Raw genomic sequence first — 17253 nt, 5'->3', positions numbered from 1 at the left:
GTCCTCCCACCCCACCCTCTTCTTCCTCACGGCACACTCACCCACCCACTCGCTGATGAAAAGGCACAATCTACTCCATCTGCACATCTGCAGCGGGTTAATGTAGTGGAAGATGAGAGGTGCTGTAGAGGTACTTTCATGGTGAACACACCAAAACAGGCTTTATCAGTCATTCCTGAAGGGCTCTCCCATGAATTACACTGTGGCTCTGAGCTCCAGATATCAGCTGTTATAGATCTTAGAGTTAGAATATAAAGTACAGCTCTGGATGTGAGCTGCTCTTTAAGATCTTAAAAGTTGTAGATCATAGAACTCTGAATATGAAGTCTTGGCAGCTGAATGGTGCATCTCTGGATGTGAGCTGTTTATATAGATTTTCTTAAAGTATACAGCTCTTGATGTGATCTGCTTTTTCAGCTTTTTAGACTCGTAGGTCATATAATTCTGAATATGAGTTGTTCATACAAATTTTGGAGTTGGAGATGTCAGTTTGCATATTGTAACAAGTCTGTCTTTATTTGATAACAGTCATTTTCCCGTAATAATTCACAACCAGAGACTGTAAAAAAGATGGACGCCGTGTTTCCGTTCCCACTCATTTAATGAAAATGAAGCCATAATCTTCCGCCATGTTGGCGATCCTGATACCTGATTCTGCGCAGTAGAGACCAGAGGATGGAGAAAGACTGTGGAGAGACAGCCTACTCATTTAAATAACCCCGCCCCTGAGGGCTGCCTCGAGGTCACAGGCTGCAGAGCTGAGCGGAGCGGAGCTGACGGTCTGTTATTGGTCTCACCCATAACCAGCTCTTTTACAATATCCACACCTTTATGAATAGAGCTGAATAACGTTTTAAAAAATGAATTCTGTGGGGATATAAAAATGTAACAATATAAGCAGAGGTTACACTAGCTGTTGCGATTAAATAATGGAGGTAGAATTACAGTATATTAGAAAAAAACGTGATTGAAAGTTGTCTGTTTTGCCATTGAAACCTATGGGGATGGGTGGAGTTACATAGCTTTCTGAAACTGAACAGCAGGGGGCGCCCGACCTGTGGTGGCTTCACTTTTGAGAGACGATGCTCTGTCCAGCTATACACAGTTTATGTTCACAACACATAGGCTGTTTGTTAGCATGCAGTAAAATACATCATGTAGTTCATGAGTTATTTATGGTATTATATTGATATGTGCCAAAACGTCTCAATAGTCTGGAGGTGTGTGGATTAAATTCATCGGACATCATCTTTCCTCCGGGTAGTTGATAAAGACATAGGCTTGGCATATTAGAGCAGCGGTATGGCCCGAGTAGTAAAATGCCTACTGGGACCATTCATTTTTAAAAGACCCATCCTCTCAATCCTCTTGCACTGGTTGGAAATTCTCTATGGCATCGATTAGACCTTCAGCCGGAAAGAGAAATGGAGTTCTAGAGCCGCCTTTCAGCCTGAAGTTAAGACTGCTTCAGTGTTAGAGAATCTAAATGTGCTTTACTGTATGTATTAAACGCTCTCTGGATTGTTAAGGTTGTAATTTGTGTTTCCTTCTTTCTGCTTCTTTTGTAGAAAAGTGTGATGAAGCTCTGGCCACGTCGCTCGCCCACAGTGCGTTTACCAGCTCATCCGTATTCACCAGTGGTTACGCTCCTGGATATGCCAAACTTAACAGGAGAGGAGGTAAGTGGCTTTAAATACACTCATATACACACACTAACACACACATATTGTCTGCTTTCACAAAAGTTACACTGAAACAAGCTCCAACCATAGAACCTGGAGTGTTATATGAACTACTGCATAGCCGTATTCAGTGATTAGAAAAATCTTTCCAATGATTCCTGACTTCTTTGTAATAAGGATGCATGTATAATGATACTGATATTTATGGTATACCATGCTAATGTACTCGTGCTCGCCAATAAGGCTCTGATATCCACATCTGATCCCTGGAGTGCATTGCTGATGCTCTATTGAACAGACCACTTTATCACTCAAGTCTAAATCACATATATTTTCAGTTCCAGATCCATAGCACAGGAGATGGAATGGGGGGATGAAATGGAATGAGTAGCTCATCATACCGTACTTACTGTAATGATGTGATGATCCCAGAGTGGATGTTCTTCCACCTTGAAGTGGAAAAGAGTTTATATATCCAACACAAAATCCACAGACAATAAAAAAAAAAACGCTGTTAAAAAAAAAAAAAAGATCCCCACTGAAACTTCAAAATGCTGCTTGCTCTGCCTGTTTTCCCAGAAAGTTTCATCCAATTGGCTGATGTGGTCCTGATGTCACATACTAATATATAATAATTAGGGCACTACTACATAATGGTCATAATTGCTTGTTCTAAGTACGTATCAGTATTGACAATGGTACCAATGCATCCCTACTTTATAATGGTGGTAAACTGAACCAGTGGTTCACACATACAGACAGTTTTATTATTATATTATATATAATAATAAAAACACCAATGCTATATTCAAAATTTAAGATTTGTATTCTTCCAACTTTGCCATATTTTAATTTGTATTGAATCAGCAGTACTTTTTAGGTTGAGTTTATTGAAGAACAATGGTGACCGTAATCTGACCGTAAAATTGCTTAAATATTTTGTAGGCTTTGTAAGTACACAGAATTTTTCATTTTTATTTTTAAGTCGATGACTGTTTTTGAGAACAGCTGACAGAAGCCTCACATCTGAATCAAAACAACATTTGCTCTGTGCTGGCTTAGTCACTATTAGTGAACAGCTGAGAGACAGGATCTGAAAGCTCATCATGATCTTGCAAGCCCTTAACCAATATCTAGCATATTTAATATCTGGACCAGCTAGTACTATTTAATCCAGTAGTGTGAAAGGTGTGGTGACTGGAAGTTAGTACAGAGACTAGCTACAGTCAATGAGTGTTAAAGCAGTCATGCCAATAAAGCTGCATTTGCATAACAAAAGTTAACTGATATCTTTTTTAACCCTTTGATGCTGTTTTAATGTGTTTTTTTTCTCCGTTTTTTGTCAGTTGTCAGTTTTGCCTCTTTCAGGCGTTATAACACAGTAATTATATCAGACATACACATGCCCTCTCTTTTACTCCAGAAGCAATATAGCTGCTCAAAAATGTAATCATATGAAGAACTGTTTTATTTTCCTGGAACTGATCATGTTTTGGTCAAAATTTTACCAAGCTCCATTTTTTTTCTTTACCTTTTTTTAAATGTATAGACTTCAAATTTATTCACACCTAAGATATCTTTTTGAAAATGGTTAGACTAAAGTGTATATGAGTTGAAAGCATAAAATATTGATGATAGTTCATTACATGGCTTCATTACTTTGACAAAACACATGGAGAAACAGCATCAGTCGGAGTTATGTTTCTTGATACCATTCTTCTCTACCATGCTCTTAGCTCCTCCCTTTCCTCTCTCAGGGTGACAACACTTCTGATTGTGTTTCTTAAAGTTACAGACACACATTTTAAATGTGTATTCTCAATTCACCACCTGGCTACATTCTCCCCTGCTCAGGAGTCAACGTCCTCGGTGACCTCATAAGATTTCTTTACCTCTTTCACAGCTTCTCTGAAAAATGCTGTACCCAAGCTGGATAAAATTTGTGAAACTGTCACTGAGTCGAGTGGGACGGACTCTAATATGGATCTGGTTTCATGGTGCAGGTTAGAATGATGTCCTGCATTAGTTCTTTTGCTCCTACGAGGAGAAGGCACAGGTAATGAGTGAACCTCAAGATTGGACCCAGTATCTGATTCCACTGTCTCTGCTTCAGGACCAACCTCAACACTGGTCGGACTTGACTCTGTCCTGTCATAAGAGGGAACAGCATGACGGTCCATTTCTATCTGCAACCTTGGAACACACATCTCTTCCAAAACCACACCCTCCTCAATACATTCTGGATCTAACTCAGTGTCATTAACAGTAGTCGTCTCAGATCTAGGAAGATTACTTTTCTTTCTAGGAGTAGGAATGGGAGTAAACACAAAGGGCCTAACCCTATTAACCCTTTTCATTGGGCCTCTCTCTACTGGCTCAACAGAGTAAGTGGTCCCTTGGATTTCTACTACCCTGTAAGGAATAGATTGCCAGGCATCCTGTATTTTATTTCGTCCCTGTGGTCTGTTCCTGAGATACACAGTTTGACCAACACCAACTGGTGGACAATAGGTTTTGTCATTCTGGAAAGCTATGCGTTCGGCAGCTTTTTGTTCAGAATATTCTTTAGCTCGTGCATGTGCCTCTTTCAGTCGCCTTTGGTGAGCAGCTAACCAGTCAGCTTTTGCTGATACCTCAGCAGTCTGTCCTAACAAAGCATCAATTGGCAGATGCGGGTCGATTCCAAAAAGCAGTAAATAAGGGGAATACCCCGTTGTGGCATGAGGGGTCACATTGTATGCGTATACAACTTCAGATAAATGCTCAGGCCAATGACGCTTTTTGTCTGGAGGGAGACTGTGCAAAAGATCGTGTAGCGTCCTATTAAAGCGCTCACACTGGGCGTTTCCGGTAGGGTGATGAGGAGTGGTACAGCTTTTCTTTACACCATACAGTTTACAAAGTTCAGCAATCAATTCACTTTCAAAATTACGGCCTTGGTCTGAATGCAGACGCTCGGGCACACCGTACTTCATAAACCACTGTTGTGTCTGCTTTTTGGTCTCGAGTCGCGAAAGCCTGCGTAAATTTCGTGAACACATCTGTGATAACCAGAACATTTTCTCTACCATCTGTAGCTGGTTCCAACAGAGTAAAATCTACAGCAATTACCTCTAATGTTCTGGTAGCCAAAAATGACTGCATAGGTGGACGTATCTTTGGCTGAGGCATTTTGGTAAGTACACAACGTTGGCATTTCTTTACCCACTGCTCAACATCCTCATACATCCCAACCCAAAAACATCTTGGCTTTAACAGTTGCATTGTCCTCTCTATGCCCTGGTGACCCATAGAGTTAATTACACTCTCAAGAACTTGTACTTTTAAACAAGCTGGCAACAGTAACTGATTGCATTCACCTTGTCTCAGATCTTCCACCACTCGGTACAGTAGACCATCCTGCTCTCTAATTCTACCCCAGTGCTTCAGAAGTGACAGTACAGATTTAGACAAGTCTCTTCTCTCCTTATTGTTTGGCTTTTTCCCTCTGACCCAAAAGGACCTAAAGATGCTGAGGACAGGATCTTGCTCCTGAAAAGAACGCAACTCATCTTTAGAATAGCCTGGTAAAGTACCAGGCTATTCTCACTAGCTCACTAGCTGCCTCACTAGCTCGAATTTGTCAAACCTCGCACCTCTCCAGCCCAACATCTACTAGTTCCTGCCCTAGTGTGGTTCCTTTGTTGATCAAATTACAAATAGCCACACAACCATCATACTCCAAATCTTCAGAGGCAATGTTCGGCTCCCCTGCTAAAGGGTGCCTAGAGAGGGCATCCGCAGCCTTATTACTCCGGCCTGGGCGATATTGAACGTCAAAATCAAAGGCAGCTAACTGCGCTACCCATCTCTGCTCAACAGCTCCTAGCTTGGCTGTGTTGAGATGGCATAATGGGTTGTTGTCTGTGATTACGGTAAATTTTGCACCCAGCAGATATCCCCTAAACTTCTCAGTTATGGCCCATTTTAGGGCGAGAAGCTCCAACTTCATACTGCTGTAGTTCTTGTCATTTTGTTCAGCCTTTCTAAGCCTACGGCTTGCGTATGCTATTACCCTCCTTTTACCATCCTGTTGCTGACATAAGACAGCTCCTAAACCATGGCTACTCGCATCTGTCTCTACAGTGAAAGGGCAAGTGAAGTCTGCAAACCCGAGCACCGGAGCACTAACCAGCTTCTCCTTTAAAACATCAAAAGAGGTCTGACACTCAGTACTCCATAAGCTCAACAACCGCTCATTTACTCTAGAGGGAGGTCCAACCATTAGACAGTTATTTACCAGATCATGCAGTGGACCAGCTATCTTTGAAAACCCCTTGCACAAATCTTCGGTAATAGCTACAGAACCCTAAGAATGAGCGTAAAGCTTTCAGAGTGGTAGGTACTGGCCACTGCTTCACAGCTTCTACCTTATCAGGGTCGGTCGCTATACCTTCTGCGGAGACCTGATGTCCTAGGAATTTTACCTTTTCCTGAAGGAAATGACATTTCTCTATTTTGATTTTGAGACCTGTCTCCTGGAGTCGTCTCAGTACTGTCTCTAATCTCGCAACGTGCTCTGAAAATGTCCTAGAGAAGACTAAAATGTCATCCAAGTATACTAAAATTATTTGAAAAATTAGGTCAGTCTTAGTTGCCTGCATCAACCTTTGAAATGTAGCTGGTCCATTTACAACCCCCATCGGTATGCGTATGGGGTTGTGAACGCAGTCTTGTGCCGGTCACGTTCATGTACTGCCACCTGGTGGTATCCACTAGCCAGGTCTATAGATGAGAAGAACTTTGCACCTCTCAGAGCATCAAAACTTTCGTCTATACGAGGTAAAGGAAATGCGTCTCGCTTAGTTTTTAAGTTTAGCTTACGATAGTCGACGCAGAGTCGTATACTACCATCAGACTTCCTCACTACTACCACAGGTGAAGCATAGGAGCTGGTACTCTCCTGAATCACTCCTTTCCTTAGAAGCTGAGAAATGTGATCTTTGACCTCCTTGTACTGGGTCGGTGGGATACGAAGGTATGGAAGGTTCACTGGAGTGTCATCAACTAACACAATCTCATGTTTCACCTTTTCTGTGTAGCCTAGCTCATCATCTCCAACAGCAAACACATCTGAATATTTACCAAGTAAGGCCCTTAACTCTGCTTGTTCTTTTTCAGTGCCACCTACATCCAGCTTACTCAGTATATCAGACACCTTCTGATGATCTTGAGACTCTTTTAAATCCACTGACACCTGCTCTGTATTGGCTGAAATGCGCTGAAACGTTACTTCACAGTGCTGATTATTGGTAATGCACTGTACAGGTGACAAGAAACCTATGCGAGTTCTTGGATTGAGCCACACATCCTCTCTAGAGAGATTAACTACTTGCACTGGAACCTGATGTCTGTGTTCCTTAACCAAAGAAGGCATTACTACAATACCTCCTGGTAATGGCAGTTTACCAGGCTCCAACAACCATGAACCTTGGTTTGGTGACTTGTCTGAGAAACCTCTGACCATGACAGTGACTACTGATTCAGCTGGGACATGTACAAAATCTTTCCCTGCTATTCGTGCCATCTTTGTCTTGTCAACATCACATGTATGCATCTGTTGGAAAACAGTCCTCCAATCTGAGTCTAGCTTTGCATTCAAAGTTCTATCAAATTCAGCCTGAACTAACTGACGACAACGACTGATGATGTTCATGCCTATGATAGCAGGTAGGGATGACTGAAAACTCTCAGGGTTTTTCACGACTAAAAATCCACAATCAGGGATTTCAATACCCATGGTATCCATCTCTAACTCCAAATAGCCCAGGTAGGGAATATCTAATCCATTGGCGGCGGTTAATTTAAGCCAGCCAGAGGTTGAAAGCATATCCCCCTCTTCTCCCCCTAACTGCTGGCGGAAGAACTCTTCTGTAATAGTGTTTACTTGGCTGCCTGTATCCAGCAAACATGAAACAGGAACATTCCCAATGTTAACATCTATTGTAGGGCACGTTCCTACCGCACGCTCCAACACCTGACCTTGGCTAAACTTGGCTTTAGGTGAGTCTGTAGTTTGCCCCTGAATTGCCCGACTCACAGCAACCGGGGCCTTTCGTTTCCCTGTGCATCAGTAAATGCCGGATTTTTAGTACGCCGTTTTTGGGGACAATTTCGGGCAATGTGTCCCTCCTTCTGACACTTCAGACAGATTGGTTTGCCATCATCTGTAAATCTGAGTGGAGCCCTTGCCTTAGAGACGGGTTTGAATGTGTGAGTTTTCTGAGTGGTCAACTCCATTACTGCCTGCGTTAGCTCACTAAGCTGCTTTCCCTGCTCAGTAACAACCTGCATGATGTCATCCAAAGTCAATGGTTTGTGTTCACCAACACTTACTACAGCACAGTATGCACCCCTCTCAGAATCAGACACCTTGCTTCTAGTTCTAGATGGTTTTGAATTAGTAGGCTCTTCCATATTCCATAGGTAAGCTTCCTCACGTACTTCTACCATCGAAGAATCAGGTTTGTTTCTAACCCACCTCCTAAGCTCTCTCTTTAGTGCAGGGTCCCGAACTCCCTCGACAAACTGATCTCTCAATACTACCTTCATATTTGGTACTGCATCAGGTGTTTGTCTCAATACATTGTTAAGTGCTTGTGATAAGGCATGTGAAAATTCCAGTAAGCCTTCACTCTCTCTCTGTTTGCGGCTGTAAAAGTCATGCAATAGCTGAGCCCCACTACGCCTATCACTAAAAGCTTCCCGAAGGTAGGTGGACAGGTCACTGACCTGATCTACTTCACTATCACTTCGTAAATGTACCTCTTCTAATGCAGCCCCTCGCAACAAAGAGAGAACAAAGTCATACTGCTCAGGAGGAGACTGTCTGCGTGCACGTAAGACGCGTTCAGTTTCCTCAATGAAATCATCTACTAGTCTTCCATCTTTTTCAAAATCACCAGTAAACGGAGCAATATGACGCTCTCGTAGCACATAGACATATGTTCTATCAGGCATCCTATTCAAGGAATCAATGGTTGCCATTGCTACAGCATGTTTTCTGTTCAATTCACCAATTTCTTTCTGAATGTCCGATTCTTCTGGCTCAACCCCATCATCAGAGTCCCTCTCCTCCTCTGAATGGTCAGACATTTTAGGAAAAATAGTCTTTGCCAGATAAAGGATAAGGTTTCTGGATCAGTCCAAGAAGATGAGCAGCAGCAGCCAGCAGCGATGAGTCCTCCACTCCACCGTCTCCGCAACTCTGTCTGCAGTCCGACGTCTGGTCACTAGGTCCTCTATCACCACCACCAGGTCCTGGTTCCACTCTCTCCCTCTCGAACCTGCGACACTTCATCACTACCAAACAGCTGTACTGTGTTCTAATGTATTACCTAAGAAACCTAACCAAACTATCAGAAACCCCACTCCTGGTACCAATTTTTGTCACCGGGGAAAGGACGCACACCAAATGACAAAATACTGTTTCGGGCTATTTTATTCTGATAGATCCCACATGGGATTTTTATGAAATATAAAAATGTATATGAAATAAAACAAATATGAAATAAAAGCAAAATAAAAACAATCAGTACTTTCACTGGCTGAGCAGAAATATTAGTCTCAGTGCACAACAACACTGCACCACCTATCTTTGACTTACTGCAACTGCAGTGTACAGATTTATAGACTTTTATCAGAGCTGATTAAATTGTACTCAAAACAATAAAAATAAAATGAATACACTGTAAAACCCTAGCTTAGAACACAGTACAGTATTTGGTAGTGGCACTAATTACAGAAAATAGATAAATAACATTAATACCACATTAATACCATTAACAGAGCTCTTTTTATATTTGTTTTTAAGCTCACCTCAATTTACTCAGCTTTACTCAACAAGACTTGAGCATTTCTTTAAGAGAATTTGGACAAACAGCTTCTCTTATTTCATTAGGATGGCTCTGGATGGATCCTAAAATGGAGCACCACCATTCACTGCAGCTTGAGCCTCCTTCTCTACCATGCTCTTAGCTCCTCCCTTTCCTCTCTCAGGGTGACAACACTTCTGATTGTGTTTCTTAAAGATACAGACACACATTTTAAAGATGTATTCTCAATTCACCACCTGGCTACACATAATTCTCTCACTCCATAGAACTGAAATGTGTTCTCTGCTTTGAGCTATGTCAGCTTTTTGCTATGTTTATTATTTGGTTTAACTCCTCAGAGCTTATCGCTGCACTGCTGATTTAATTAAACTAAAAGTCTTTGGCTGCTCATTCAGGACCTACACTGTTAAGCTCTGATGTTGCAGGATAGATTTTGTGATGGAAATTAAACTCAAGAAGTAATAAACAATGTCAAATATCATGTGTCCTCTGAAGCTAACTATAAACTGTGAAGTAATAAGAGTTGTTTTGAGAGTTTTACTTTGAACTGTTTAAAGCATGCAAACAGCATCCAGCAGCATAATGAAGTCACTGTGCTGTTATGTGCACAATGAACTTAAATATTAATTGCTACAATACGCATTTCTCAGACTGTGTTTTTATATGATGCGTTTCACCTGTGTTGTGTTTTGGTCTTATATAAAAGTCTCAAACTGATGAGCTTCTTAAAATCTTTACAGACAACAGTTCTTTTTTTATTAACAAGACCATTTAGCTTACAGTTTAGAAACATCTGTTTTCTGCAAAAAAAAAAGCAATGTAAGTATTTACTTAGGTCCCCAATAGCTTAGTTCTTAAATTATTAATGTGCTTTATTTATGTAATACAGTTTTGTATATTCTGCACAGTGCTTAGCACAGTAAAATCAATGTTCCCATTGCATAATATCACATTCAATATGATAAATCAAAGGTCATTAGTTCATTATTATTAGGACTAAAGCTCTTCTTCATATTAAAAACATCAAAAGAGGGAGAAAAAAATATTAAATTATGCTAATTTCAGTTTGTCAGCTTCTAATAATTACAAATGGCGATAACATGAATATTTTTATTCATACAAAATCATGTCTGTTCCCTGTTAAATATGTTTGGCTGTATTCTAAATGCACAAAAAGTTTTCATGATAATCCTGCATTAAGATTTTACTTCAAAAGTTGCTTTTTGCTTAATAAATGATATTTTTTATTTATTTATCTCTTTTTAAATTAATTTAATGTTCCCTTTGTGCAGTGAGAGGCTGTTTTAACACGGTATGCAGATGCTGGGCTTTCAGACACATTGTTTTTTATTTTTAATGCGCTGTGCAGATGTGTGTGTGCAGTAAATGGAGTTGTGTGGTCGTGAGTGGCGAGTGCTGCACACAACATGTTCAGTGTGAACCAGTTTAGCATGTAGCAACAGCATAACTGATATTATTTAGTAATTGTAATGATTATTGAGGCAATAAATCTGGTTAAACAGCACCTGAAAAGCTATTTAGCTCAAACATGAGATTTATATTTGATAATTTGTGTTGAATCGAGACGGGATCACGTTCTTGGAGATGCTAGTTTGGAATCGGACCAAGACCAACTCTTCTCGTGGTTGTTGTTGAGGTTGTTTTAGTCCTCACTTGCCAAAACGAACCACACACCAGAGTGCATTTCAACTGGACCAAATAGTTCTGATGTGAAAACACCCTTAAATGTGAACGATTCCAACATTTTATATCTTGAAAGACAGTGTGTTCAAAATTGCAGAAGTCCTGCATGATCATGCATTACCAAGTTTGTGTGGATATTAAATATGATTTGGCCCTCTTCTGATTTGTTATAATTATTTATTGTCCTGAAAAACAGATATCATTTGATATTGAGTCTAAACACATGAATCATTGAGCATAGGATGCAGTGCACTTTGTGCTGGTGGATTACCAGAAGCTTGTCTGAAAGTGGAAAACCCTATTTTTCTTTCCACTGCAGGATTTCTTGTATTTAACTTTACCCATCTGCCTTAAGATTGTGCATTCTAAGATGCGTTTCTGCTCAACATAATTGTACAGAGTGGTTATCTGAGTTTTTTTTTTTTTTTTGCCAAGATGTTTCTTTTAATTTTTTCTTTATTGTAGCATTCTGTGTAAACTTAAAACTGCAGAAAGCTCCAGAAAATGAGAAATGACGGTAGAGAAAAACACAGATCACATTTTTCATGACCCAGATGGTTTGATGTGAATGAAACGCATCTGCATGATTATGTGCGCAGCACTGCTTTTACATGACTGGCTAGTTAATAATTATATGAAGGAAAGAGATGTACTGTACAGGTTCTTCCTAATAAAGTGCTCAGTGTAGAATCCTTTTTTCTTACAGTGTAGTTTACCGCTCAAGGGCCAAAATGGAAATGGAAACTCTTTGAAGCGCATCATTTCCATTTGCACAATGGAAAATTGGAATCTGCATAAAAAATACAGCAGTACAGTAAGCTATACAGATGTGGATGTAAGAAATGTATGAAATGAAGCCACAGGTTGAGCAGTGTGTGATACGGTATGTATGTATGAAAGTGGCAGCTGCAGACATGTCTGTGTAACACAGGTGAACGTAAAGCCTGTGCTCATGTTTGACCCTCTCTCAGTGTGGGTCAGCGAGCTTTGAGCAAATAATCAATGGGACGTGCCCCCAGGCGCCGCGCTTTCCGTTACACTGCTGTGCTGCCGGTGGCCTGCAGGGGCCAGAGTGTGTGTTCATCAACCGCATGACCGGAGAGTGTGTGTGTTCATCAACTTTTCACACTGCATGCGGAGCCCCGGTGTGTGCTGGGACATGATTGCCTTTCCCCACTGTGAAAGGGTGTAGAAATTTCTGGCCATGCATGATTTGATTCCATCTCAGTTCTTCATGAAATGAAGAGATCATGAAATCTCTTTTCCAGGCTTCATCCAGAACTATGTCCTGTTTAATGCAGGCTGCGTTTATTTATTCAGGACATATTTACTGTATTTATATTAGATTTTGACTTCCCATCTAACAATTTATCAACAGTCAATACTTTAGGCATAATGTTCTAATGATGTAATGATGCTAATGAATCTTTGTTAACAAGCTAATAATCTATTTTGCAGTAGAAAAACTGAATAACCTAATCTGGTCATCTCTGTATTTGCTTTTGACCAGCATCACCCAGCTTGATCTTAATGGAATGCAAATGCCGGTTGGTCCAGCGGTCTAAAAGCATTACCACTATGATTGGAATGCCAGTCATGCGGCTTGTCATCAGTTGCCGGAGCCCTGAGAGAGCACAATTGGCCTTGCTCTCTCTCTGGGTGGGGAGATGGCGCCTTCTCCACCAACACTCCAAAGGGTGATGTCGATCAGCACAACGCATCTGTGAGCTGATGTATCGGAAACCGAGTCGCTGCGCTTTTCTCCGAGTGCACTGTGATTCTACTCTGCAATGCTGCATCAGCAGCGGATCGAAAAGAGGCGGAGTCTGACTTCACACGTATCGGAGGAGACATCACTAGTGACGAGGGATATACAGTGGAGTAGCAGCTAAATGGGTGGGCGATTGGCCTAGCTAAACTGGGGAGAAAAAACAATACACTATATTGGTCAAGACCTAGTCAACCAGGTAGTATATCTGCATAAAGTGTGTTTTCACCTGGATGACCACCTGGATTCAACCATTTCTACCATTGAAGGCCAGCTTAGACCACTGGAAACCAGCTAGTGTTGAATTTTTTAGCAGGATTTTAATTTTATAGCAGCTTGAATTGAACAAAAGTAGCAACTCAAACACTACTTATATAACTGGGTAACTTCTAGAACTATAGTGGAACATCTTTGCTCATCCAATATTCAGCAGTTTGAGAAGTGTGGTAGACTTCTCCTTTGGAATCTGAAATAAAATGTTATAGCAGGAACAGAATTACAGCACTGACGTAGCAATAAATCATGCAGGAATAAATCAATTGCTAAACACTGATGATGTTCATAAATAGGCTCATTTTGTATACTTATCTCTGACAGCGGCATGTGGTAAGAGAAAACCGCCATTTCCCAGTGAGTCAGTCACTGTCCTGCAATCATCATGCCTTAGCAACAGCGTGCTAATAACATATAATTCCGTCTTAGCGAGCTAAAAACCTCATGCTGTGATCTTGTCTCTCTGAAAACAGTGGACGCAGTGTCATAAGAGCACATACTTCATTGAGTTTTCTAATAATAGGAATTTAATCAGTTTTACTGTTGTTAGACAGATTTAATTTATCATGATACATTTTCTGTCTGCATCTCCAGCCCTCCTGGCCCACTGTGGCCTTCTGTACGTAGCAAAAGCACGAGACTGTGCTGTCACTGGTCTGGATCATATGTGCCATTTTTGCTCTGTCTTATCAGGCGTCGGTTTCTCATTATCACGTCGGAAGTTGCGGGCAGCACCGTATGCTAATAACGTCTTATCAGTGGAGGAGAGAAGTTATATTTGTCACACGTGTCGCTCTGACCCAAATGTTAATAATCCTGCAGGAAGAAGAAAAAAAAAATACCGTTATCGATCTGCAGCACGTTCTTATTAAAACATTAGAGCCTGTCAGCACCTTTTTTTTTTTTTTTTTTGACCTGAAGCTAATAATGTAGGAAATTTTAATTTGTGAAAGAGAGATTTTATAGGTTACGCTAGCGGGTTATACTGGCTATACTGGAGCGAATCTCTGTGGAAGCTTCAGCAGAGCTGAGATCGTGACTGGAAATTCTCACGTGTGCTGCAGCCAATTAGCATCAGCTGTCATAAGGACCATCACCACCAGCAATTACTTTTAGATTTGATCTAACCTGAGGGTCAGAAAGTGGTGTGGATGACAGCCTGTTAGCACCTGTCAACAGATAGGTGTCTTCTAACTTGCAGCTTCTCTCTCACTCTCGGGTTGATACGTGTTGACTCGCTGTGCTGCTTAGGTTAGGCCACTTACCATAAGAGTTTATATTATGGAAAAATACATGTTTTTCTCACTTTTTTTTTAAAAAGTGAGATAAAAAGTTAGATGAAACAAATATCAGAGCACACAGTTCACTTCCCTGTTAATGCAGTTCATATATGGAAAAGGGAAGCTGGAAAAACAGTAATTTATTGTAAAATTATACTAACATTCTTGGTCCATGTTAACATACTGTATTTTTTGCACTATAAGGCGCACTGGATTATAAGGCGCACTATCAATGAACATCTATTTTTTGGTCCTTTTTTATACATAAGGTGCACCAGATTATAAAAAGGCACAAAAAAAGCGACACTAGTAAGGATGCCCACATGAAAGTGAGTGTTTTCCTTCTCATGGGGTAACATTTCATCTCAAAGTCAATCAAACACTTGATGTTAATCTACCCAGATTTCTTTCCTGAAAACTGTTAATTTGGTTGAGTAAAGCGCTTCTGTTTATTTACAGAAAGTTTAGATTTCCAATATTTTGTCTAGGGGTGAGTTTTCTGTGAAGTTTCTCGAGTACACTAAGGCTGGGTGCAGCAGCATTAGCATTAGCTGCTAACTGCAGCGCTAGCGGGAGGTAAATGCTGCCCGATAGCGCTAGACTAAGGGACCCTGAGTGTTTCAGTAACCCAGAGTGCTAACAGCTAGCGGTTCATCCCATGTAGCTTGTACTTTAGTGGAATGGCTTTTACTGCTCCTTGACTGGTAGAATTCATACATAAGGCGCACCAGATTATAAAGCAAATTAAGTGACACTAGTAAGGATGCATACATCAAAGTGAGCAAGGGTGTCACCAAGGTTTCCTTTTAATGGGGAAACAATTTCTTTTAAAGTCAAATGAGCTTTGGAAGTTAATCTACACAGATTTCTTTCCTGAAACCATTTGTTTGGGTAAAGCACTTCCGTTTATTTAGAGTAAGCTTAGAATTCCAATATTTTGTCTAGGGGTGAGTTTTCAGTGAAGTTTCTCCAGCACTAAGGCTGGGTGCAGCAGCATTAGCATTAGTAGAACGTAAATGCCACCTGATAGCGCTTGACTGAGGAACCCTGAGTGTTCTGGTAATAAGGTGCACCAAATTATAAGGCACACTGTTGATTTAGGGGAAAATATACAAATTTTAACTTTCATGCCAAAAACACCCAGTTCTACCGTATCTCCAAAGGTGCGATATTTTATTGGATTGAGATCTGGTGACTGGGAAGGCCAGTGGAGAGCTCTGTATTAATTTACATATTTCATTCTTGAAAGCATTAATCCATCATTTGATCTTCTATCTGGTTCTTCTTGGTCAGGGTTGTGGATGTGTCCAGGTTCACCTGATATCTTTGGGATGCCAGGAATACCCACTGGCCAAGGTAACAGAGTAAATATTAAGTACCATATTAATCTACAACTAGTTTCTAAATGCATGCCTCTACCCAGCTAACAGAAAATACTTTATATGAACATGCAGCAGTATTGTAAACATTTATTCTGTATATCCTGGATATCCTGTAATGTTAAATAAATATTTTTTTAGGAATGTTCATGGCAATTTAATCTCATTCGAACATTTCTAATAAAACATTCCCAACTAGGTTAAACACAATATTTGGAAACCATCAGAAGCAACTGCTCCATACTAAAGAAAATACAATGCATAAAATGCAAAACAATACAATTAAAAAAAGATACAGATTTTAGGAATGTACAGAAAACGTGACAGATTGGATGTTTAAAGAACCAAAATGTTAATTTAAGCAAAAATGTGATGCCTGGTTTGTCACATCTGCATCAGCTGATGATGATGTAATAGTTGTATTTCCCCACTATTACAAAGTGAGTGGTCATGTTGACATTCACATTCCTGACAGCAGTGATGTACAAAGCAATAATCTCTGATACTCACATGCTCTGCTTTATATCTTTATATATTCAGTTAGTCATAACTTAGTCACAATCACAGCTTTGACATTCATTTGATTTTCACTGTAACGCTCCTTGTCCTCTTCTTCTGCTTAAATATCCAGTTGGCAAATTCTCTACAGCCTTCAATCTGTCAGCTTGAGTTTCAGATCAACTGTAAAAAAAAAAAGCCTCTCTGTTCCTTCGCATTCCATCACCTAAACCTCCTGCATGTAACTATCATAGTTATTAAAGTGACACAGTAGCTGTAGTGTAATTTACAGGCACACTCTGAAAATAACAGACAGATTGAACCGACATTCCCTAATCCCTAAAAATAATAATCCATATAAAAGTAACTGTAATCACAGTAATCTATAACCTGCTTTGATTTTTAATCCACATTAAACGGGTTCCATTCCTACCTCCCCGGTGGACCTGCGTCTGATGACGTCACGGCCGCAAGCTCATTAGCTACACTAAGACAAGCAGCATCATAAAAGTCTGTCAGAGCTAATGAAGGGATCCGGATGCCCATATGCCAGCCACAGCTTTCCTCCTTTCCACCAGTGATGCATTGCTAAGGCCTGCAAATGATGCTCTCAGAACTGGCAAAATCATAGCTGTGAATTTAGCCAAGACCCTTTAGTCTGGACAAAGAGATGGCACAGAATCAATGACTGCTATTTATCTGTGTTCAGTAACACAGATGGTGATTGATTTGTTGTGCGAAGAAATTAGAAAAAAATGTTTATCTCCAAATAAAACAAAAATATTATAAATTATA

General features: G+C 40.4%; 1 protein-coding gene across 2 annotated transcripts in view; it reads left to right on the top strand.

Moving 5' to 3' along the window:
* The window catches only part of cntnap2a (contactin associated protein 2a), a 723644-nt gene that overhangs the window by 295226 nt on the left and 411165 nt on the right, over window positions 1-17253 (top strand). For both annotated transcript variants that reach the window (XM_022683450.2, XM_049485717.1), the window contains exon 2: window positions 1569-1679. In XM_022683450.2, coding sequence (XP_022539171.2) covers window positions 1569-1679 — 111 coding nt within the window. The remainder of the gene's footprint in view (window positions 1-1568; window positions 1680-17253) is intronic.

The sequence above is a fragment of the Astyanax mexicanus genome, chromosome 1 (genome assembly GCF_023375975.1).
Source record: "Astyanax mexicanus isolate ESR-SI-001 chromosome 1, AstMex3_surface, whole genome shotgun sequence".
Taxonomy (NCBI): domain Eukaryota; kingdom Metazoa; phylum Chordata; class Actinopteri; order Characiformes; family Acestrorhamphidae; genus Astyanax; species Astyanax mexicanus.
Note: the sequence above shows the minus strand (reverse complement) of the source record. Positions and strands in the feature narration are given on the sequence as shown.